Below are 24,294 nucleotides of genomic sequence, written 5' to 3'. Positions count from 1 at the left end.
CAGCAGCAACAGCAACAGCAGCAGCAGCAGCAACAGCAGAGCAACAGGACGGACAAAACCTTATTATTCAAGAAATAAAGTCTAAACAAACGCATCTAATTGCTGTCTTCTTGCGGCGGCGTACTCGCTGCTGCTGCAGCTGCTGCTGTTGTTGCTGCTGCTGCTGTTGCTGCAGCAGCAGCAGCTGCTGCTGTTGCAGCTCGGACGTCTTGCCGCAGCTGCAGCAGCAGCTGCTGCTGCGGCAGCTCTCCCTCCCAAGCTTTACGTAAGAGGAGTTCGCTATCTGCACGAGAGGCAGTATCATCAGCAGCATCCTGCTGCTGCTGCTCTTGCTGCTGCTCTTGCTGCTGCTGCTGTAGTGCATGCAGGGACCTTCGGTGTCTAGGCAGCTTGTCTGCTGCTACATAATATGGTGAAGGAGGCAGCGCAGCAGTACGGGCAAACTCATCACCACTGCTGCTGCTGCTGCTGTTGCTGCTGCTGCGTCTACGCCTCTTGCTGCTGCTGCGTCGCCTCGCCACTCTTCTGCTCGCGTCACTTAGCGCTCCGTTTCTGCTGCTGCTGCTGCTGCTGCTCTGATATCTTGCTGCGCTTACGGAGCTCATCGACCGCCGTCGAGACACCCGAAGGTGTTGCAGCTGCTCGTGCTGCTGCTGCTGCTGCTGCTGTCTACTGCCAACAGCAGCAGCAGCAGCATCGTCTAAGAGTCCGCTAAGGGCGCTGTTGCGCCACTGACTGCTATCTGCTGTATTGTCACTGCTGCTGCTGCTGCTGCTGCTGATTTTGTCGTTGTTGTTGCTAGTGCTGCTGCTGCTGTTGCTGCTGCTGCTGCTGTCAAATATCTCTGGGTGCATCTGTCTATAAGGGAGGTGGCTGCTGCGCCGAGGGGGCAAAGTAACTGCGCTGCTGCTGCCGGTGTTGCTGCTGCTGTTGCTGCTATTGCTGCTGTTCCTGTTGCTGCTGCTGCTGCTGGTGTTGCTGTTGTTGTTGCGGCGGCTGCTGTTTCTGCTGCTGCTCCTTGGGCGTGTCCCAGCAGAATGGCGTGAAGAAACAATATGTCTTGAGGTTGCAGCAGCAGCAACAGTTGCTGCTGCTGCTGCTGCCCTTGCTGCTGCTGTTGCTGCTGCTGCTGCTGTTCCATGCGGTGTATCATCTTCAAGATCTTCAAGATGTAATGACGAACTAGGGAGAGGATAACCGAACGCCAACCCCTGCTGTCGCCTTTGCTGCTGCTGCTGCTGCTGCTCCTGCTGCTGGGTTTGCTGCTGCTGCTGCTGCTGCAGTTGCTCTGGTGGCGTCATAAGACGTGGCTGCCTCCGCTGCTCCTGATGCATTTGCTGCCGCCATCGTTGCTGCAGCAGCAAATCATCTTCTGATGTTTGTGAATGAGAGAGGAATGCCTCACGAGAAAAAGATAGACTTAGTGCCTCATCCTGCTGCTGCTGCTGCTGCTGCTGCTGTTGCTGCTGCTGCTGCTGATGGTGGTGGTGGTTTGACGCTGTGGGAGATGACGAGCTTGATGTCTCATCAGATACTTCTGCTTCTTCTTCTGCTTCTGCTGTGTCTGTTGCTGCTGCTGCTGCTGCTGCTGTTGCTGCTGCTGTGTAGCTTGTGTCCTGCCACCGCAGTCTCTGGGGAGGGCGCGAGCGAGCTTCAATCCTGTCGTTGCTGCTGCTGCTGCTGCTGCTGCTTCTGCTTCTGCGGCTGCTGCTGCTATCGCTGTTGCTGCTGCTGGTTAGGCGGCTGCTGCTACTCAAAGAAGCAGCACGTCGTCTCCCACTCAGGGTTGGCGGAGGCAGCAGCAGCACATTTTGCTGCTGTTGCTGCTGCTGTTGCTGCTGCTGGTGCTGGTGGAAGACGGCAATGCGTTGCAGCACCGCCCTGTAAACAAAACAGACACAACAAACGTGCAACTGCAGCAGCAGCAGCAGCAACAAGGGCAGTAGTACCAGCCGCAACCAGCGTGGCTGCAGCAGTAACAGCAGCAAGCAAGGCAGCAGCAACAACAGCAGCAGCAGCAGATAAGCAAGAGGCGTACTTCCTAGCAGCTGCTCTGTGTTTAGCTGCTGCTCCCCAATATAAGAGAAGTCTCCTCATTTGCTGCTGATGTCTTAGCAGCAGCAGCTGCTGCAGCCGCTGCTGCGCCTCTTGGCGCTGCTGCTGTCGCTGCAGCACGAGTTGTCGCCACTCCCCAAAAGCCTGCTCCAGCGACACAGCAGCACTGTCTTGCTGCTGCTGCTGCTGCAGCTGCAGTGCTGTTGCTGCTCTCCTCAATCTGCTGCGCTTTGCTGCATATGCTAACCAGAAGGACAATACCCGACCTGCACATACACCCCAGCAGAGCTGCAGCACGAAATTGCAGCAGCAACTACAGCAGTAACTACAGCAGCAACTGCAGCAGCAACTGCAGCAACAAAGGAGTCTTACTTTGCTTCCTAACGTGCTGCAGCAGCAGGAAATGCTGCAGCAATGCTGTCGCTGCTTGTGCATAGCGACACAGAGACCGCCAATGGCCCCACAGGGTGCGCAGCAGCAGCAGCCTGTGCTGCTGCTGCACTGCTGCAGCAGCAAGGCTGAGTCGTTGGCCCTTTGCTGCAGCAGTAATCATGTGCTCCAGAGACCAACGCAGCAACCGTTGCTGCTGCTGCTGCTGCACCTGCTGCGCGCATGCACGCAGATTCTTCTGCCGCCTCAAATAGCTGCGCCACTGCAGCAGCACTTCTGCTTGCTGCAGCAATACACACAAAGCAGCAGCGGCAGTAGCAGCAACACATTAAGCAACAGTAGCAGCATACCAGAGAGCAGCAGCAGCAAAAGGAGAAGCATCAAGAGAAGTACTAGCAGCAGCAGGGCAGCTGGCGTTACTGCAGCTGCTGCAGCAAACCAGGTATACCAACAACAGCAGCAGCAGCAATAGCAGCAGCAGCAGCAAGGTACCTGGCGTTGCTGCAGCAGCTGCAGGAATGCATCTGCTCTAAGGATACACCATGCCTTCCATTCTGCTTCCTGTTGCTGCTCCTGCAGCAGCAGCAGCAGACGGCGTATCTTCCATTGGCGCTGCAGCTGCAGCGCTTGCTGCTGCAGCTGCTGCGCGTCTCTTACATCCAGCAGCGCAGCATGCCATGCAGCAAACCAGTGACGTAGCTGCAGCTGCTGCAGTGCAGCAGCAGCCTTCCTTTGCTGCTGCACCTTGTGCAGCGCATGCAACCATCGATGCAGACACCCCATCACCAGCAGCTGAGGCCCTGCTTCCTCACGTAGCTGCTGCAGTGCTGCTGCTGCTCTTGCTGCATGCTGCCTTGCTGCAGCAAATCGCCTCCAGGCAGCAAATGCTTTATACATTGTTTCCTGCTGCTGCCGCTGCTCCCTTGCTGCAGCAAACTGCTGCAGCTGCTCCTGCTTCATCGCGTGCTGCTGCATGCGATGCAGCACCAGGCCGCAACGAACCTGCACAGCACTGAACACAGCAGCAGAAACAGCAACAGCAGCAATTAATTAATTAGTTAGTTAATTAATTAATTATTGTGCCTTGTGTATATAATTAATTATTATTTATATTTATTCTTTTGTGTCTTTATTTGTCTTACTGCTTAAGTTCCTGCAGTCCTTGCTGCAGTCGCTGTCCTGCTGCTGCTCGCAGCAGCTGCTGCAGCTTCTTTGTGCGCAGCATCCGCTGATACAGCAGCTGCAGCGCCTCCCGCTGCTGCTGCTGCTGCAGTCGCTGCACGCATGCAATCAGCAGCAAAATGCTGCGCGCCACACAAGCCGAGAAGCGCAGCGCAGCAAAGGCCCGCCGCAGCAGCTGCTGCCGATAATAGCAGCAGCACTGCAGCAGCTGCTGCCAGCCATGCAACACCCTTTGCTTCAGCTGCTGCTGCTGCTGCTGCTGCACCTGACGCATGTGCTGCTGCCTTTCTGCATGCACTCTAAGGGCCTGAAGAAGCACAACACGTATCCACAACATCTCTGGCTGCTGCTGCTGCCGTTGCTGCTATTGCTGTTGCTACTCCTGTTACTGCTGCTTCTGCTGCTGCTGCCGCTGCTGCTTCTGCCTACTTGAAATACAACAACAGCAGTTTGCTGCTGCCGCTGCAGCAGCGCGCGCTGCGCCAGCAGCTCTAACAGGGATTGTCTCTTGCGTAGCCAATTCCATTGAACAAACGTATGCTGCAGCAACCTGCAGCAGCAGCAGCAGCAAAATCAGCAACAGGATGGAGGAATGTGCATGTGGCTAGCTGCAGCAGCTGCTACAAGAATACGCATGCACAGCAGCAGGTGCCAGCAGCAAATCCAAAACTTGCAACAGCAGCAGCAACAGCAGCAGACCTGCGGGAACAAATGCCATCAACTGCAGCAGCAGCAGCATGAAGTTTTGCTGCTTTCCTCCATGAGAGGAATAAACGCAGCAAACGAAGACGTTTGCATGCACTAAATTGCTGCACTTCTTGCGCTCTTCGCATAGCAGCCTGCAGCAGCAGCAGCAAACAGCAGCAGCAGACAGCAGCAGCAGCAATGAAGCTTAAATGAGTTCTACTGGAAGCAACAGCAGCAGCAGCTGCTGCTGCAAATAGAATCTGTAGACAACAATCATGCATGTAAGGGATCTGCAGCGACAGAAGATACCAACTGCAGCAGCAGCAGCAGCAGCAACAGCAGCAGCAAAAGCTCACCTCTCTAAGGGCCCAGAAGGTCTTGGATGCAACAGCAGCAGCACGACGCTGCAGCAGCTGCTGCAGTCTATACGCTAATCGCCACATGCGGAGACACCTGGCTGCTAAGGCCCTGCCATGGGGCCCTTGTAGCTGCTGCTTCTGCTGCAGCAGCTGCAGCTGCTGCTGCCGTTGCTGCTGTTTTGCTGCAGCAAGGTCCCTCCATGCAACAAAACAACGACTTAGCCGCAGCAGCACAGCAGCAGCAGCACCAACAGACCGCAAAGCAGCAGCACGCTGCCGCTGCAGCAGCAGCCAACGCCATTGCTCAAATACTTCGTGCTGTCTCCTCACCTGCAGCAGCAGCAGCAAACACGCATGCATGCAATTCTCCTGCTGTTGCTGCTCTTCCTGTTGCTGCTGCTGTCCTTTCCGATAGTTGTGCAACGCTGCTGCTGCTGCGCGTTGAAATGCTGCTGCTGCTGCTGCTGCTGCTGCTGATGTTGCAGCATCCACTCAGCGTAATGCTAGGGATGACGCCAGTTCGTTGCTGCTGCTGCTCCTCCTGCTGCTGCTGCTGCTCCTGCTGCTGCTGCTGGTGCTGCACTTACGGCTTGCTGCAAGGTGGCGCATGCCTGACACCACTCAAGTCTTCGCCGCATGTTGACTGCCTGCAGCAGCGCAGCAAATGCGCGCTGCAGCGTCTGCTGCTGCAGTCTGCTGCAAAATGCATGCAGACGCAGGTGTTGCCAACCCCGTCGCAGCAGCGGCTGCTGCTGCGCCATCACCACCACAGCAGCAAGACGCCGACCCAGGAAGCAAAGTCGCCAGGAGGACAGCACCTGCTGCAGCAGCCGGTGCTGCTGCTGCTGTCGAAGCTGCAGCACAACAAGAGAAACTCCACAGCACACGTACGCTGACACATGTACAGCAGCAGCAGCAGCAGCATCGCCAGCAGCAGTTCCTGCTGCTGCTGGGCTGCATCCCCACCAGCCAGGAGGACCACACAGACAGCTAGCAAGAAGGCGGAGGCACAGAGAGGCAGCAACAGCAGCAGCAGCAATACCTGTGTCTCAAGCGCATGCAGCCGTGCTGCAGTTGCCCATAGCGCGAACACCTCAGAGGAAACCCGAGTAGACCACAAGGCAGAAGCAGCAGCAGCAGCACGCCGCAACTGGCGCTGCTTCCTGCAGCAGCAGCAGCAGCAACAGCAGCAAGAAGTTTGAGTTGGTGCCTGCAGCAGCAGCAGCAAAGCAAAAGAGAGGACGCTAAGGGCTGCATGCACTCACCAGGTCCGTTGTCTCCATGCTGCTATCACAGCAACAAAGGTATTTTTTTTCTGCTGCTGCTGTATTGCAGCAGCAACAGAAGCAGACCGCTGCATGCGGGGCTCCGCTAAACGCCGCCAGCTAAGCAGCAGCCGCCGCAGCAGCAGCAGCGACAATTGTTGCGCTGCAGCAGCATCATCATTAATCCGCTGCTGCAAGGCACAGCGCCAGGCTATCCAAGTTTGCTGCAGCTGCAGCAGATGCAGCTGGCTCCTTAGCTGCAGCACCTGCTGCTGCTGCTGCTGCCGCCGCAGCAAATCTGCTGTCTTATATTGCTGCCATAGCAAGAAGCAACGCCTAACAAGACGCACAGAGTGCCAAGTTGCTGCTAGCATCTCTCGTGGCAGCAGCAGCTTCCATTGAGTGCTGCTGCTGCTGCTGCTGCTGCTGTCAATGTCGAGGAGGTGTTGCTGCGCAGTCACGTTCGCGGCGATGGCTTCTGCAGCGCTTCCTTGCTGCTGCTGCTGCTGCTGCTGGAGGACGGACTTACTCAGTAGCAGCAACTGCTGCTGCTGCTGCTGCGGCAGGCAGGAGCCATCTCCTTCCAGGGCATCCGTGGATGTATCAACAGCGTCAGCATTTGCTGCTGCTGGTGCTGCTGCTGCTGTTGCTGCTGCTGTTGTTCCATTAGAAAGCTCCCGCAGCAGCAGCAGCAGCGCGCAGCTGCTGCGGCGTGACGACAGCAAATCATCAGAGTCTGCTGCTGTTGAATCTTGTGATGCCCATAAGGAACCAGGAGTTGCTGCTGCTGCTGTTGCTGCTGCTGCTGCTGCTTGGATATTCTTCTTACTGTCTGCGCTACGGGCTGCTGGAAGTTGCAGTGGCGGTGGGGACAGGCCGTCCTGCTGCTGCTTCGGTTGCTGTTGCTGCTGCTGCTGTTGCTGCTGCTGCTCTTGAAGGCCCATTGCAGACTCGGGCGCTGCGGTAGATGGAGTTCGCTGCTGCACCTTCTTCTGCTGCTGCTGTTGCTGCTGCTGTTGTTGCTGCTGTTGCTGCGGTGTCACCAACTCGCCAGCAAGTGACTGCAGCAGGGCACGGGGGACAAGAGGAAGACTCTCTGTAGCTGCTGCACCTGCTGCTGTTGTTGCTTCTGCTGCTGCTGCCGCGGGTGCTGGCACCAGGGGCAGCTGCACCGGCAGCAGCAGCAACGCATGCAGCAGCCGCAACCGTTGCTGCTGCTGCCTCCTTGCAGTATTCCTTAGACAAGCAAAATTCGCCCGAAGACTCCGCAGCGCAGATTGCTGACGCACTCTCTCTGCAGCAGCAGCAGCAGCAGCAGCAGTAGCAGCAACAGCAGCGAACACACGCATTAAAGATAAGGGAGGAGGAGCAGCAAGAACAACAACAGCAGCAGCAGCACGAATGGCAGCAGCAGCAGGTGGTGTTGCAGGAAGCTGCTGCAATAATTCCTCACCGGCAGCAAGACGACGGCGCTGCGCTGCAGCAGCAGCAGCACGCCACTGCTGCAGCATCAGCAGCAGCAGTTTCCTGTTGCACCTTTCCTTAAGTGCTGCTGCTGTTTGCTGCTGCTGCACTGGTCGCAGCAGCCGCTGCAGCCAAGCAACAAGCACTCTATGCTGCAGCCGCATGCGGTGCATTTGCTGCAGCTGCTGCTGCTGCTCCTTCAGCTTTTGCTTCCTGTCCCTCTGTTGCTGCCGTTGCTGCTGCTGCTCACGCCATGCAGCAAATACCCGCTGCTGCAGCTTCCTCTCGTGCTGCTGCAGCGCAGCAGCAGCCTGCAGCTGCAAACAGACAGAAGCAACACAACAACCGCCACGCTTTGCTGCTGCAGCTGCTGCTACAGCTGCTGCTACTACTGATGCTGCTACTGCTGCTACTGCTCCCGCTGTAGTAGTGTATGCCACTACTGCTGCTGCTGCTGCTGCTGCTACTACTACTGCTGCTGCAGTGACGAACTGACCTCTTGCTGCTGTCCTCTCTCCCTGTGCAGCAGCAGCTGCTGCCAGCCAAAACGCAGCAGCGCCATCCTCGACCCTCGGGACAGCAGCAGCACGAGCAGCAGCACCACGGATGCATGCTTTGCATGCAGACGAAGAGCAGCAAAAGCAACTCGCTGCTGCAGCTGCTGCTGCACTGCATCAAGGCGACGACAAGCAACAACAACACGAGCTGCAACTCTCCTGCAGCATACGTCAGCAGCAGCAGCAGCAACAGCAGCAGAAGGATGTCAGGGCGGATATGTACAGAGTACCTGCTGCTGCAGCAACCCGCTGGATACTGCTACCCCTGCTGCTGCTGCTGCGGTTGCTAGACCCACCAAGCCACGAAGGCTTCCTTAGCCCTTCGCTGCTGCAGCAGCTCAACTTTGGCTGCTGCCTGCTGCAGATGCTGCTTCCGTGCTGCAGCAGCAGCCCACTGTCGGAAGCAGCGGCGCAGCAGCAGCTTGCTGCTGCTCTCATAGAAGGGTAGGAGGGTTTGCTGCAGTGCTGCTTCTGCTGCAGCATGCATGCGCAGCTGCTGCAGTGCTAGCCGTGCCTTATAGTTAGCAGCAACGACACCCAGCCGCAGCAGCAGGTGCTGCTTGTGTGCTGCTTGCTGCCATAGCCTCCATGTCTGCTGCAGCAGCAGCTTCTGCTGCCGTCGCTGCACTGCAGCAGCAGCCTGCTGCTCTAACGGGCTGCGGGCTACTGCTTCGCGCATGCATTGCAGCGCAGCACGGAGTCTCCTTCGCTGCTGCTGCTGCAGCAACTCGAAGCCCTGCTGCAGCCGAAGCTTCCTTTGTTGCTCCTCCTGGTGCTGCTGCTTCCAACCCGTATAAGCAGCAGCAACCAATCGTGTCTTCTGCTGCTGCTGCACCAACAAGCCGCGCCGTCTTGCTGCTGCTCGCCGCCTCCAGGAAGCCAGCAGGCGCAGCAGCACTCCTTGCAGCACAGCTCCACGTGCATGCAACACCCGCTGCAGCAGCAGCAGCAGCAGCAGAGCAGCAACACCAATAATAGCAGGAACGCAGCAGCAACAGCAGAGCAGCAGCAGCAGCAAGAAGCATCGCATTATCAGCAACTCACCAGCCGCACTGACACAAGAAGAGACAGCCACGCCTGCAGCACTTGCTGCTTGCAGTGTTGCTGCTGCTGCTGCTGCAGCAGATTTTCTTGCTGCTGCAGCTTCTCTGCCTTCCGCCATGTCTGCCACCCATAGCGCAGCAGCATGCGACTGCATACAGCAGCAAGGCCAGCAGCAGCTGCTGCTGTTGCTCTGCGTCGCTGCAGCTGTTGCCTCCATACAGTGATAGTCTGCTGCAGCAGCAGCCGTTGCTGCTGCTGCTCCACCATCAGCTGCTTCTGGCGCAGCAGCCTGCTGCGGCCCTCTGCTTCCCTCCATGCAGTAAAAATACATCGGAGCTGCTGCTGTGCTCGCCGCTGCTGCAGCAGCAAAGCCATGTGCTGCAGCGCAGCAGCAGAAGCAGCAACTGTCCACCACAGCCACAACAGCTGCCGCTGCTGCAGCTGCTGACAGACAGCACGCGCCTTCCTTATCTTCTTCTCCTCCCTGCAGACAACCAACCAGCAGCAGCAGCAGCAGCAGATGCCATAGCAGCAGCAACAGCCCCAGTATAGGCAGCAACCCATGGCAAGGAATCCCCCCCAACTGCAGCAGCAGCAACAACTTCAGCAGCAGCAACAGCAGCAGCAGACGCACGCAACATTGGCTCGGAGAGAGAAGAATGCTCGGCGGAGCAAATGCTTCTGCTGCAGCAGCATTGACGCTTCCTTGCATGCAGCAGCACGGCGGCGCTCCTGCAGCACAGCAGCACCAGCAGCAGCAGCACAAGCCACCAGGAAGTGCAGCAAACGCAGTATGCGAGCTCCCTGCAGGAACCCGTCTGCTGCCTACAAAGCTAGCTAGCTCTACTAGCTAGCTAGCTCTACTAGCTAGCTAGCTCTACTAGCCAGCTAGCTCTACTAGCTAGCTAGCTCTACTAGCCAGCTAGCTCTACTAGCCAGCTAGCTCTACTAGCTAGCTAGCCAGCTAGCTAGCTAGCTAGCTAGCTAGCCAACTAGCTACCCGGGTTGCTAAGGGGGTTGCTGTAGCTAACTAGGCAGCTAGCTAGCTAGCTAGGCGGCTAGCTAGCTAGCTAGCTAAGGAGACTGCAGCAACGATTCAGCACAGCAGCAGGCAGCAGGCAGCATGCAGCATGCAGCAGGCCTACCCTATAGGTTCTCTGCAGCAAATAGAAGAAACGCTGCAGCTGCTTCCGCTGCAGCGCAGCAACAGCAGCTTCCTCGTGCTGCCGCTGCTGCGCTGCTGCTGCAGCAAAGACCCGCCAACCACAAAAGGCTCTCTGCTGCAGAGACACCGTACGCTGCAGCAGCACATACAACACCCCACACTGCTGCAGCAGCTGACCCTCAGCAGCAGCACAAGCAGCAGCAACAAAAGCAGCAGCACAAGCTGTTGCTGCAGCAGCAGCACCATCAACACTACCAACACAAGCACCATAAGCAACAACAACAGTAGGTACAGCAGCAGCAACAAGAGTAACAGCAGCAGCAGCAACAGCAGCAGCAGTAGCAGCAACAGCAGCAAACCTGGCGCAGCAGAGCATGACATCTCTGACGGAAGGAAGAGTAACGCCTGCAGCGTTGCTGCCATTGCTGCCATGCAGACTGCAGCAGCAGCTTGCTGCTCATTGCTGTTGCTGCTTCCTGCTGCTGCTGCAGCCGCTGCTGCCGTACTGTAACAACTATTAAGGCATCAAAGGCGCGACGCAGCAACTGCTGCCGCTGCTGCAGCCGAAGAGCAGCAGCAGCAGCAGCCCACTGACGCCAGCAACGGAAGCAAGACCGCAGCAACTCCTGCAGCAACAGCAGCAGCAGCAGCAGCAGCAAAAAGAAACAGCAGCAGCAATAACAGCAACCATCTCCTATAACCTCTATGACGCACCAGCAGCAGCAACACCACCAAAAGAAGAGCAACACCAGCAACAGCAGCAGCAACAACAGCGACAGCAGCAGCAACAACAGCGACAGCAGCAGCAACTACAGCGACAGCAGCAGCAGCAGCAGCAACAGCAGCAACATACTCCCTTAAGTGCGTTAGTAATAGCTGGTAAGTGCTGCAGCAATCTCTTGGGGTGTATAGGCATCTCTATAGGTATATAAGACAGCAGCAAGGCAGCAAATGGCGGCAGCTGCTGCTGCTGCTGTAGCAGCAGCGGTAGCTGCTGCTGCTGCTGCTGCTGTCTGCTGATGGCTTGGTGAACAACCTGCGCCAGGGTACGCTGCTGCTGCTTCCTTTGTGGCTGTTGTTGCTGGTGTTGCTGCTGCTGCTGCTGTGCATGCAGCACCACAAAGCGGAGGACTGCTATGATTGCTGCTGCACTCTGCTGCGGTGCAGCAGCAGCAGCTTCTTCACGACTTGCTGCTGCTGCTGCACCCCACTGCTGTATAACTGCATGCAGCAGCAGCACGGACACACGGCGTTGTATAGCTGCTGCTGCAGCACGCAGCCGCTGCTGCCGCCAGCAGTGCTTCTGCAGCAGCAGCAGCACCTGGTGCTGTTGCCGCTGCTGCTGCACAGCAGTGAACAAACGAAGACGCACAGCGTTGCTGCTGCTGTGCTGTTGCTGCTGCTGCTTCCATGCATACCACGCCTGCTGCAGCTGTTGCTGCTGCTGCTGCTCTCGCACTGCAGCAGCAACAACAGCAAGCTGCCTAACACGTCGCTGCTGCTGCAGGCAGCAAAACCAAGCACGTAAGGCCTTCTCCTTAAGGTGTCTGCTGCTGTTGCTGCTGCGGCTGTGCTGCAGCAGCAGCAGCTGCTGCTGCAGGTGCTGCAGTGCCCCTCTTAAGGCACGTCGTGATACAAAGCGGCAAAGACAAGAAAGGGCTTGCTGCTGCTGCTGCTGCTGCTGCCGACGAGCTGCTGCTGCTGCTGCTGCTGCCTTCCAACACCGCAGCAACCTGCGCTGCCTCGAACAGTTAACAGATTGCTGCAGTTTTTCCCCAACTGCAGCAGCAGCAGCAGCTGCTGCTGCTGCTGCTGCTGCCTCCGTGCGCCACTGCTGCAGCACATGCCGCGCCTCTCGCAGCAGCAAACCTTCATAGAACTTGCCAAGACGAAGCAGACCCTGCTTAATATGCTGCAGCTGCAGCTGCTGCTGCTGCTGCTGCTGTTGCTGTTGCTGCTGCTGCTGTTGCTGCTGCTGCTGTGGATGGTATGCAACGATTTCTAAGTTAAGGCGTGGGGCCCCTGTGCCGTCTCTCTGCTGCTGTTGTTGCTGTGGCTGCTGCAGCATAGTGTGCTGCTGCTGCTGCTGCAGTTGCTGCTGCAACACAGGCCAATGCTGAAGCAGCAAGTGCTGCAGCAAAGTCCCTCTAGCTGATAAAGGAGGGATGCCGTGCTGCAGCAGCAAAGCATCCATCTGTAAGGCAAGCAGAGACAGGGGGGGAGCTGCTTGCGCTTGCTGCTGCTGCTGCTGCTGTTGCTGTTGCTGTTGCTGCTGCTGGCGCTGTAAGTGCAGCACGCGTGCCACAGCAGCAGCAATTATCTGCGTGTCTGTTGCTGCTGCTGCTGCTGTGTCCACTGCAGCAAGAGTGGCACCAGGGCCGTCGGCAGCCGCACGACATTGTTGCTGCTGCTGTTGCTGCTGCTGCTGCTGGTGCTGTTTATGATGCCTATGGCGGGCAGCGTGGCAACAGCCGCCACCAGCAGCTGGTGCTGCTGTCCTCCGCTGCTGCTGCTGTTGCTGCAGCATGGGATGTGAATGGATACAGCAAGTGCTGCTGCTGCTGCTGCTACTGCTGCCTGAGGAGGTATCTCTGCAGTTCCTGCTGCAGCTGCGGCTGCTGCAGCATGCCGGAGCAGCAACAGCAGCAGCAGCAGCAGCAAGCTGATTCCCCTCAGGCAGCAGCTCCCCCGCTGCTGTGGGAGTCCGGTGTGGCATGACAGGTGTAGGGGCTCATCGTTCTAAGGGTTTGCTGCTGCTGCTGCTGCTGCTGCTGGTGCTGCGTGTCTTGCTGCTGTGGCTGGTATGGTGTTGGTGCTGCCGCTGCAGCAGCATCTGTTGCTGCTACAAGGCAGGCAGGTGCAGCAAGCCTGCAGCAGCAAGAAACAGCAGCAAAATTGCTGCTGTGCAGGTAAGGGCCCTGCTGGGGGGCAGCAGCAACCCGGCTCGCCATGCAGCAGTTGCTGTTGCTACTGCTGCTGCTAGAGTTGCTGCTGCTGCAGCTGCTGCGGCGCAAGGCCCTGCTGCATACAAGAAACAAATAATAATAACTATTTATAATTCATTTCTTGTCTTTGCTGCTGCTGCAGCCGACAAGCAACACCACAGTCCCACCCACCCCGTGCATGCCTAGCGGCAGCAGCGGCGGCAGCAGCAGCTGCTGCTGCTACTGCTGCCGCTGGTGCTGCTGCAGCCAGCAGCAGCTGCTGCTGCTGCTGGATGTCTTCTATATTAACTCGTATCAATATACTCTCTTGCATATTAAAGTTAAGGAAGCATTTGTTGTGTTTGCTTCTGCAATTCGCCTTCCTGCTGCTGCTGCTGCTGCAGTTGCTGCTGCTGCTGCAGTTGCTGCTGCTGCTGGCGTACGATCTTCGGCCCAGGTATAGGGGGCCCCCCAGCAGTCCTGTGGTTCTTGGTCACCAGTAGCGGCAGCAACTGCATCAGCAGCAGCACATGAGTTGCTGCTGCCGCAGTTGTTGCTGCTGCTGCACTTGTACTGGTGCTGCTGCTGCTGTCTCCGGCTCTTCAATGGGGGCCCCTATAACTATAACTTAGTAATGCAGCTCTGCTGTCATCTGCTGCTGCTGGGGCCCCCCAACTCCAACAGCAGCAGAGACGGAAGCAGCAGCAGCTGCTGCAATGCGTGAACTGCTGCAGCAGCAGCAGCAAGAACAGCCGCTGCTGCAATTTGAGGGTGCTGCTGCAGCAGACTACGCAGCCTTTGCTGAATCTTCTGCAGCAGCAGCAGCAGCAACAGCAGCAAGACCAGATGAGCAGCCTTCATTCAATTTTGCTGCTGCTGTTCGAGCAGCAGCAGCAGCAGCTGCTGCTGCTGCATCAAAGAAGCGAACACTAAAGGCGAATTCTCCCTTCCTATGGAACTCTACAGACAGCAGCAGCAGCAGCAGCAGCAACAGCTGCTGCCTACAGTTTTCTCGTCTTTCAGGAGTATACGGTGCTGCTCCAGCAGCAGCACCTGCTGGTGCAGCAGCAGCAGCAGCAGCAGCAGCAGTAGCCTCCCATGACGCAGCAGCAGCAGCAGCAGCGAGCGACCACGCTGACGAATGCGGTGTCCCGAAAGATGCAGCAGCAGCAGCAGCTGCTGCTGCTGCTGCTGCTGCTGCAGGTCTAAGCAGCATAGAAATGTATGAGCAGCAGTTACGTGAGTGTCACGTGCTGCTGCTGCAGCTGTTAGGGGGAGACGCGCAGCAGCAGCAGCAAGCAGCAGCAGTATTCCTCTCCTCTGCTGAATCCCCTGGCGTGCTGCTAGCATTAACAGCATATGCTGTATGTGGTTACCATCCTCTCTTATTCTCTCATTCATGTTATCATGCTGCTGCTGCTGCAGCTGCTGCTGCTGCAGCTGCTGCTGCAGCTGCAGCTGCTGCACAAGGTAGTGCTGCTGCTGCTGCTCAGCAACAGCAACAACAGAAACAGCAAAGAGAAAATAGCGGCAGCTGCGTTTGCGCAGGAGTTATGGCTGTGCTGCAGCAACATAAGCAGCAGCAGCAGCAACAGCAGCAACAGCAGCAGCAGCAGCAGCATGACCACTTAATATGTTTATGTACTGCTCCTGGTTGCTGCTGCATCTTCTCTCAGCAGGGGCAGAAGATGTTGCATGCTGCTGCTGCTGCAGGCAGCAGCAGTACAAGCAGCAACACAAACGGCACCAGCAGCACGACCAACGGTAACAGCAGCAGCAGCAGCAGCAGCAGCAGCAGGGATGAGTTCCTGCTGCAGGTACTATGCGCCTCCTTGCTGCGGCAGCTCGTGGGGCCCTGCTGGGTATCCTTTGATTGCTGCGAGCAGCAGGCAGCGCTGCTGCTGCTGCTGCAGGCAGCACCAGCACATCCGCAGCAGCAGCTGCAGCAGCTGCTGCACAAAGTTCTTACAGATCTACTAGCATATCAGCAGCAGGAGGGGTCCTGCAGCAGCTGCAGCAGCAGCAGCAGCAGCAGCGGCCGGTACAGTGAGCAGCAGCAGCTGCAGCTGTCAACAGATTCTTGTTGCTGCAGTAGGGATATGTGCTCCCGCAGGCAGCTGCTGCCAGCAGCAGCAGCAACAGCAGCAGCAGCAGCTGACAGCCGTAGCACGCCACGCTGCAGCACGAGCAGCAGCAGCACTAGTGGTGGATGCAGGCGGCAGTCTATGACGAGTACTGCTGCTGCTGCTGCTGCTGCACCAGCTGTATTGCCAGCAGCATTAAAAGCAACTGCAGCAGACAGTGCCCTGCATCAGGGTGCTGCAACAGACGAGGCAGCAGCAGCAGCAGCAGCAGCAGGAGCAGCAGCAGCAGCAGCAACACAAGGAGCAGTAGCAGCAACAACGGGCAGCTCTAAAGCAGCAACGGGATTTCTTCCCGCGGGGCAGCAACCCTCCCCACCAGACTCTGCAGCAGCAGCAGCAGCAACAGCAGCAGCAGGAACAGCACCAGGTGCTGCTGCTGCTGCTGCTGCTGCTGGAGGTTCTGTTGTTGTTTGCTGCTACTCAAGGCAGCGCTGCTGCACTGCAGCAAAATCCTTAACAGAACGGGTGTTGACTCGCGTGATGGTAAGCAGCAGCAGCAGCAGCAGCAGGAGCAGCAGCAGCAACGCAAGGAGGAGCAGCAGCAGCAACTCAAGCAGCAACAGCAGCAGCAGCAAAGAATAGTAGGATTGTATAAGAGTTGTTTGCTGCTGCGTCTGCTGTTTGTGTATACAGGAGTTGATGCGTCGTGCATCAGCAGCAGCAGCAGCAGAAGGAGCAGCAGCAGCAGCAGCAACAGCAGCAGCAGCAGCAGCAGCAGCAGATGAAGCTGCTGACTATGGTACAGCACGATTCGTCTTACTCTCCTCGCTGCGTTTGCTGCAGGTGCTGCTGCGTGATTGTCCTAACTTCTTGCTGCTGCAGCAGCAGCAGCTGCAGCAGCTGCAGCAGTTACTGCAGCAGACTGCAGCAGGAGGGCAGCAATATAACCTCGTACTTGCACCAGGAATGCTTGTTGCTGCTACTGCTGCTGGTGCTGCTGCTGCTGGTGCTGCTGCTGCTGAGGGCAGACCAGCAGCAATTACTCCTGCGCATCTTGCTGCTATTGAGAAAACAAGGAAGAGACTGCATATCCAGGTACGTTGCTGCTGTTGCTGCTGCTGTTGCTGTTGCTGTTGCTGTTGCTACTGCTGTTGCTGCTGCTGTTGATGTTGCTGTTGCTGCTGCTGTTAGTGTTGTTGCTGCTGCTGCTGTTGCTGCGTGCTGCTCCTCCTGTGTGTATAAGGGGATCGCAGCAACAACGAACTAGTGTGTTATGCTGCTGCTGTTGCTGCTGTTGCTGCTGCTGCTGCTGCAGAGGCCTCGATTGGATACTGCAACATCAGCAGCAAGCCTTGGGGTGTATGTGGAGCTTCTTGAAGCTGCTGCAGCACACAAGCAGCAGTGCTGCTGCTGTTGGGGTTGCTGCTGGGTCTCCGCGCTGCTGCAGCATCTGCAGCCACTGGTGCAGCAGCTGCTGCTGCTGCTGCGCTGCAGCAGCCTCCATCTTATTGATGGTAGCCACCTAACAGTAGCTGTACAGACACTGCGTTGCTGCGTTCTTATTGCCCGCATCTCCCGTCCTCGCAGCAGCAGCAGCAGCAGCAGCAGCAGATACAACAGCAGCAGCAAGGTGCAGTTGCTGAAACTCGAAGCAGATATGCCCCCTGCTGCAGCAGCAGCTGCTGCTGAATCTGCTGCTGCTGCTGCTGCCGTTGATGATGTGGGGTGTCTATACACCCCATCAGAAGCAACAAGCAGCACTTCTGCTGCTTCACCAGACTCCCCTTTATCGGGTGCGGTGCCAGCAGCAGCAGCAGCAGCAGCAGCAACTGCAGCAACAACAGCAGCAGCAGCAGCAGCAGCAACAACAACAGGATCAACAGCAGCAACTCCCGCGACGAATTCATCAGAAGGCAACGGCGTGCTGCTGTCCGAGGCTTTCCTTAAGGGCGCTCCTGCCTCTGCAGCAACAGCAGCAGCAGCTGCTGCTGCTGCTGCTGCTGCAGCTGCAGCAGCAACAACAACGACAACAGCACAACGGCGTGGGTGCTGCAGCCGGTGGGAGTGCGGCCTGCTGCGGGAGTTTGCTGCTGCAGCACCGTTGCTGCTGGATGCATGCGTTGTGCTGCTGCAGCGGTACTTCTGTACATATGAGGCCTTGCTGCTGCAGGAGGTAGAGGAGGAGCAGCGGGAGCAATGCTGTAGTAAGGGTTCTGCTGCTGCTGCAGCAGCAGCAGCAACAGCAGCAGCAGCAGCAGCAGCAACTAATGCTCTTAGTATATCAGGACGCTGCCTTGTTATACAATGCATTTGTCTTCTTATTGAATTCGCGCGTATACCTCAATTACGGTTGCTGCTGCTGCAGCCAGATGCAGCAGCAGCAGCAACTGCAGCAGATGCAGCAACAGCAGCAGCAATAGCAACAACAGCAACAGCAGCAGGTGCAGCAGCAGCAGCAAACGGTGCTGCATCACCATCCACTGTTGACACTGTCGATGATGCAGCACATCCTGCAGCAGCAGCAGCAGCAGCATCTGCAGCAGCTGGTCCTGCTGCTGCTGCTGCTGCTGCAGAAGCAGATGAGCTGCTGGGGGCTACCTCTGTGACAGCAGCACGAGGGAATCAGCAAGTGCAGCATGCAGCAAGACCTGCTGCTGCTGCTGCTGCTGCTGGGGAGGAAGACACGCCAGCAACCCCGTCACCATCCTTGGCGTTGCTGCTGTCGCTGCTGCTGCCTTACTGTCAGCTGTCAGCAGCAGAAGAGCAGCAGCTGCAGCAGAATGCAGACAGATTCATAGATTGGAGCAGCACGGAGCAGCGGCTGCTGCTGCAGAAGCTGCTGCAGCAGCAAGGATACACAAATCAGCAGCTGCAGTTTCTTGGGTATTCATCAACTAGCTGCAGCGACACAGCAGCAGCAGCAGCAGGGGAGGCAGCTCGTCGACGGTGGCGACGGCAGCAGCAGCTGCAGCAGCAGCAGGAACAGCAGCGGCAGCAGGAGCAGCAGGAAGCAGATGATGAGGAAGCTCTTGCTGGACAATCTGTTCGTCGTGTTGTGCTGCAGCTGCTGCATGCGCTGGAAACTCCTGCTGCATCTACTCACGATTGCTGCTGCTGCGAATCAGCAGCAGCAGCAGCAGCAGTAGCTGGGTATGACAGTAGTTGCACCAGCAGCAGCAGCAGCAGCAGCAAATGCTGCGTGGATGCCAGCAATAGCCGCTGCACACAGTATAACAATTGGGGGGATTTATCGACAGAGGGGAGGGCGCAGCAATCTGCTGCTGCTGCTGCTGCAGCAGCAGCAGCAGCAAGAAGAGTTGTTGCTGCTTCTGTTGCTGCAGCAGCAGAATCTTTGCTGCTGACGAGCTGCGAACGCCGCAACCAGCGGCAGCCCTGGTGGTCTCTATTGGAGGTTAGCTGCTGCTGCTGCTGCTGCTGCTATTGCTGCTGCTGCTCTCTTGTTGTTACTGTTGCTGATGATCTCTTGCTGCTACATTGCTTCTACCTTGCTGCTGCTGCTGCTGCTGCTGCTGTTTGTTATCAGGCAGGACTATGGGCAGTTGGTTGTACCCAGGCGGAAGCAGCAGCAGCAGCAGCAGCAGCAGCACTATTAGAGTCTCCTGTTAAGTGTATAGCAACTGTATTAACAGCAGCAGAGCCAGCAGAAGCAGCAGCAGATTCCTCTCCTTCCTCCTCATTAGCAGCAGCAGCATCTGCAGCAGCAGCTGCTGCTGCAGCTGCAGCAGCTGGAGCATCACCAGGCCCTATTCAATTGCTGCTGCTGCGCTGCCGCTGCTTCCTTGTTGCATGCACACTTAGGGTGTACGTACACCGTAAATATACACAAGAAGTACAAACTATTGTTAGATTAGCATTAGCTGCTTGCTGCAGTGATAAAAATAATATACTTCTTAGGTAAGCTCCTGCTGCTGCTCCTCCTGCTGCTGCTGTTGCTGCTGCTCCTCCTGTTGCTGCTGTTGGTTGTGGTGGTGGTGGTGTTGCTGCGGTAGTTGTAATGGAGAGGTTTCCTCCAGCTGCTGCTGCTGCTGCTGCTGTTGCTGTTGCTGCTGTTGCTGCTGTGATGCTATTGGGACTATAAGGGTTTAATCTTTTGCTGCTTGTGCTGCTGCCGTTGCTGCTGCTGTTGCTGTTGCTGCTGCTGCTGCTGCTGCAGGTTATGCGGCTGCGTAGCCTTTGAGGCATTTATCTGCTGCAGCAAGGACGAAGGATTTGCTGCCAGCAGCTGCTGCTGCTTCTGGGTGTCTTTGCCTCGTTTGCTGCGGGGACTAAGCGGGAACTCTAGCTGCTTCTTGCTGCTGCTGCTGCTGCTGCAGCGTGTGCTGCTTGTTACACCTGCTGCTGTGCTGCAGCAGCTATGCGTAGAAGGACACATGGAGGAGCTGCTGCTGCTGCTGCTGCGTGCTGCAGCAAGAAGACCACCATGCAATCCTTATGTACAAAGCTTTATTCGTCTCCTTGCTGTTGTCTGCCAGAGACACAGGTACTGCTGCTGCTGCTGCTGCTGCTGTTGCTGTTGCTGCTGCTGCTGCAGGGTACCGCACTGGATGCTGCTGCCGCTGTTGCTGCTGATGACGCTGCAGTTGATTCTAGGAGGGGGGATACATATAGTGCCTTCTCGTGCTGCTGCTGCTGCTGCTGCTGCTGCTGCTGCTGCTGCATATCCATTCACTCGATCATTTGCTGCTGCTGCTGCTGCTGCTGCTGCTGTTGCTGTTGTTCTCAGTGTACAGGTCTTCAGCGCGCTGCTGCCTCCGCTGCTGCAGCGGCTGCAGCGATGTGCTGCAGTGGATAGGAAGCGTGGGGTGTTGCTGCAGCGGCAAAGAGCAGTAGGAGTGTGTGGCGCAGCAGCAGCAGCAGCAGCAACAGCAGCAGCAGATGAGTGCCTTGGAGGACGTACTGTCTGTGCTGCTGCTGATCCTCCTGTTGTTTCCCCCTATGAGATCTGCACTTGTATAGAGGCGTTATCTAGCTGTCTGCAGGCAGCTTTGCTGCTGCAGCAGCAGCAGCAGCAACAGCAGCAGCAGCACGAGCAGCAGCAGCGGCTTTCGCTTCAGGGCCCAAATGGTTCTGTAGACACTGAGAAGCCTCACTCAGCAGCAGCAGCAGCAGCAGCAGCAGCGGGGACAGCAGCAACAGGGATGACAGCAGCAGACCCAGCAACAAGGGCCTATTTAAGCAGCAGCAGCACGTTTGCTGCTGTGCTGCAGTTGCTGCTGTCCTCTTTGCTGCGCAGTGATGACGAGGCGCTGCTGCAGGAGGGGATTTGCTGCATTGCCTATGCTGTTGCATGCGCTCCTGAGGTTGTAGACATTGAGCAGCAGCAGCAGCAGCAGCACCAGGACCAACAGCAGCAACAAGAGCAGCAAGATCAGCAGCAGCAGCAGCAGCAGCAGCAAGTTTCCTTATACAATTTTCTTATGTATACAGCAGGCTGCTTACAGGCTCGCTGCGATGTATCTGCTGCTGCTGCTTCTGCTGCTGCTGCTCTATGGGAGTTGCTAGTTGGGGTGTATAGGCAGCGTTTATCTGCTGCTCATCTACAGGAGCTGCTGCTGCTGCTGCTGCTGCGGCATAGACAAGCAGGACACCCGCTGCTGCGCATGAAGTTGCTGCGCACCTCCTGCTGGTTGCTGCTGCAGGACCCTGAGGGTCTCTTCCCTCTCTTATTAAACTCTAGTCCTTATCAGCAGCAGCAGCAGCAGCAGCAGAAGGAGCAGGCGCAAGTGTCTCAGCAGCAACAGCAACAGCAGCAACAGCAGCAAAGAGACAGGACACCAGCACACCCAGCAGGAGCAGCGCAAAGTGCTGCTGCTGCTGATGGGACAGGAGGTGCTGCTGCTGCTGCTGAGTCTCTTAGCAGCAGCAGAAGCAACAGCAACGGATGCAGTATGGATATGAAGGCAGCAGCAGCAAGTGCTGCTGCTGCTGTTGCTGCTGATAGCCGACATGTAGCCAGGAAGAGCAGCAGCAGCAGCAGCAGCAGCAGACACAGGAGTCCTAGCAACAACAGCGTAGCGCAACAGATAGCACGACACCGTCTGCGGCGACGACAGCAGCAAGAGCAGCAGCAACAGCAGCAGCAACAGCAGCAGCTGATGCCTGATGCAGCAGGCAGCACATTGCAGCTGCTCTTAATATTGCTGCTGCAGCAAATGAATAGTGGGCAGCAGGACCTGCTGAAGCGCAGCAGCAACAGCAGCATCAGCAGCAGCAGCAGCAGACACAGGAGCAGCAGCAAATATACAAAAGCTGTTTTTATAAGAACACTCTGCTGCTTCCTCACAGTACAAGAGGGGCAATGGCTGCGTGCTGTTGCTGAGCAGCAGCAGCAGCAGCAGCAGCAGCAGCAGCAAACAGGACTCATCCAACCTTGTCTTGCTCAAGCTGTACGCAGTCACAAATTCAACACTTTTGCTGCTGCTGCTGCTGCTGCTGTTGCTGCTGCTGCTGCTGAGGCTAGTCTCACTCACTTACTTGGCTAGAGCAGCAAACTTTTAATGCATCTGCTGCTGTTGCTGCTGCTGTTATTGTTGCTGCTGCTGCTGCTGTTGCTGCTGTTTGTTGCGCTGCAGCTGCTGAAATGTGTACAAGGGCTATACCGTCGTTGCTGTCTATCGCAGCAGCAGCAGCAGCTGCTGCAGCTGCAGCAGCAGCTGTTGCGCTGCTCAGCAGCTGCATCCTGGTCCCCAACTGCTGCTGCTCGTGCAGAGGAAGCAGCAGCAGCAACAGCAGCAACAGCAGCAGAGCCACGCAGTGTTTGCCGCATCTCTGATGGGGCATTTAACGACGCAATTGAGGAAAGCAGCAGAAGCAACAGCAGCAGCAGCAGCAGCAGCAGCAGGCTGCAGCAGCAAACTTCACTGCAACACTGGGCAATGGGTAAGAACCGCAGACATAACAGCAGCAGCAGCGTAGCAGCAGCAGCAACAGCAACAAGAATAACAGCAGGGCTGTCATCACAACGTCTGTCTTCTCGTTGCTAGAGTGCTGCTGCTGCTGCTGCTAGTGCTTTTGCTGCTGCTGCTGCTGCTTCAATTGCTGCTGCTGCTTGATGTATATTTGCTGTTGCATGTGCTGTTGTGTTTCTGTTTTGCTGCTGTTGCTGCAGATAGGGAGCTCCGTCGTTCCTCAATTGGCTGCAGCAGCAGCAGATGCAGCTCGCAGAGCGGCAGCAGCAGCAGCAGCGCATGCAGCGACAGCAGCAGCGTCAGCAGCAGCAGCAGCAACAGTTCTCATAGCAGCAGCGCTCCAGGCCATAGAGGCAGCCCATTAGGTTTGCTGCTGCAGCAGCAGCGGGTAGAACTGCTGCAGCAAAGCAGGCCTGCTGCTGTACTTGCTGCTGCTATTGCTGCAGCAGCAAACCCGCTCTTGTGTCAGCAGCCGTGGTCAGAAAGGCTGCGGGAGCAGCTGCAGCAACTGCAGCAACTGCAGCAACTGCAGCAACTGCAGCAGCAGCGGCTGCAGCGACTCAATCAGCAGCAGCAGCAGCAGCAACAAGGCAGCCTCTATGCTGCTCGGCATGGTAGCAGCTTTTGCATTCTTAGCTCCTCTTGCTTGCCAGATTTGCCGCCGCAGCAGCAGCAGCAACTGCAGCAGCAGCAGCAGCAGCAGCAGCAGCAGCTACCCGTGCGTAACAATAGTTTCTTTGATGACTTCAAGAAAGACTCCGAATGGGATGCCGATGGATCAAGTGACGCAGCAGCAGCAGCAGCAGCAGCAGCAACAGCAGCAGCAGCAGCAGCTAACGGCACCCAACAACAGTCTGCGGCTGCCTCTCCTACAGCTGGAGGTATTCGTGCCGCAGCAGCAGCAACAGCAGCAGCAGCATCTGCTGCTGCTGCTGTCCCATGTCATGCAGTCAACGGCGATTTCAGGTTTTTTGTGCAGCAGCAGCAGCAACAGCAGCAGCAGCAGCAGCAGCAGCAGCAGAATTCGCATGCGATGGATATGCCAGCCGTGCTGCTGCAGCAGCGGCTGCAGCGAGCGACGCAGCAACATCCTAGGCAGCAAATGCAGCAGCTGCAGCAACAGCAGCAGCTGCAGCAGCAGCTGCAGCAGCAGCTGCAGCAGCAGCACGAGCTGCTGCAAGGCAGATTTGTGCCTCATGAGCAGCAGACAAGAAGAGGTCTGCTTCTATTCGCAGCAAACACCCAGCAGCAACAGCAGCAGCAGCAGCAGCAGCAGCAACAGCAAGAGGAGACAGACAACTCCGATGATGGAGAAATGAGGTGCGATAGGCCCTCCATCTGATTTGTTGCAGCAGCAGCAGCAGCAGCAACTGCTGCTGCTGCTGGTTCTGTTGCTGCTGCTGCTGCAGCAGCAGCAGCAGCAACTGCAGCAGCAAGGTGTATAGACAGTTGTAAATACTCTCAACAAGTTGGGGGGTGAGTTGCAGCAAATGCAGCAATAGCAGCAAGAGTGCTGCAGCAACAGCAGCAATACTGCTGCTGCTGCTGCTGCATCAGCAGCAAAATAGCTGGAGCAGCAGCACGACAGCAGCAAGAGTGCTGCAGCAGCAGCAATAAGATTGCTGCTGCTGCTACTGTACCAGCAGCAAATTAGCTGGAGCAGCAGCACGACAGCAGCAACAGCTGCATGCAGCAAACGCAGCAGCAGCAGCAGCACGAGCAGCAGCAACAGCAGCGAAGCCGCTGCTGCAGCAGCAGCAGCAATTGCTGCTGCTTTGTATAAACAGCTGCAGTGTATTTTTGTTTGTATTAATGCAACTAATTATTAATTTTATTTATTTATTTATATTTATTTATTTATTTACTTATTTTATTTATTTATTTATTTACTTATTTATTTATTAATAGTAGCGCTTAATGGCATAATTTAGGTGTATAGGCAGCTCTGCATGCATGCAAATAAAAAAAGAAATAAATAAAAAAATAAAAAAAATAATTAATAAATAATTAACAATTTTGCTGCTGTTGCTGCTGCAGCAGCAGCAACAGCTGCAGCAACAGCTGCAGCAGCAGCAGCAACAACGCTCGCTCTGGGGAGGGGAGGGTCACCTAGTAGTGATTAGCCATTTACTTATTTATTTATTTTATTTATTTATTTATTTATTTATTTATTTATTTATTTATTTATA

The 24,294-nt window shown here is 56.5% G+C and overlaps 2 protein-coding genes across 2 annotated transcripts; one reads left to right on the top strand and one right to left on the bottom strand.

Annotated features, from left to right (window-relative positions):
- Positions 1 to 95: 95 nt before the first annotated feature.
- Positions 96 to 12,884, bottom strand: EMWEY_00010270 (hypothetical protein, conserved; the record flags this gene model as incomplete). The annotated part of the gene is made up of 16 exons (XM_013478801.1): positions 96 to 1,881; positions 2,039 to 2,321; positions 2,428 to 2,728; positions 2,938 to 3,457; positions 3,588 to 3,934; positions 4,671 to 5,003; positions 5,261 to 5,527; positions 5,716 to 5,836; positions 5,939 to 8,071; positions 8,256 to 8,893; positions 9,004 to 9,123; positions 9,223 to 9,487; positions 9,638 to 9,735; positions 10,149 to 10,301; positions 10,675 to 10,758; positions 11,022 to 12,884. The coding sequence occupies 16 exons, from the start codon at positions 12,882 to 12,884 to the stop codon at positions 96 to 98; spliced, it is 9,312 nt and encodes a 3,103-aa protein (XP_013334255.1).
- A 924-nt stretch (positions 12,885 to 13,808) lies between these two features.
- EMWEY_00010260 (hypothetical protein, conserved) lies at positions 13,809 to 23,447 on the top strand (the record flags this gene model as incomplete). Its single annotated transcript, XM_013478800.1, has 7 exons — positions 13,809 to 15,719; positions 15,870 to 16,271; positions 16,624 to 18,588; positions 18,721 to 18,998; positions 19,921 to 21,583; positions 21,770 to 22,076; positions 22,306 to 23,447. The coding sequence occupies 7 exons, from the start codon at positions 13,809 to 13,811 to the stop codon at positions 23,445 to 23,447; spliced, it is 7,668 nt and encodes a 2,555-aa protein (XP_013334254.1).
- Between the last annotated feature and the right edge of the window lie 847 nt (positions 23,448 to 24,294).

This window comes from Eimeria maxima, genomic scaffold (genome assembly GCF_000499605.1).
Source record: "Eimeria maxima Weybridge genomic scaffold, Emw_scaff69, whole genome shotgun sequence".
Taxonomy (NCBI): domain Eukaryota; phylum Apicomplexa; class Conoidasida; order Eucoccidiorida; family Eimeriidae; genus Eimeria; species Eimeria maxima.
This window is presented reverse-complemented; position numbering and strand designations above follow the sequence as displayed.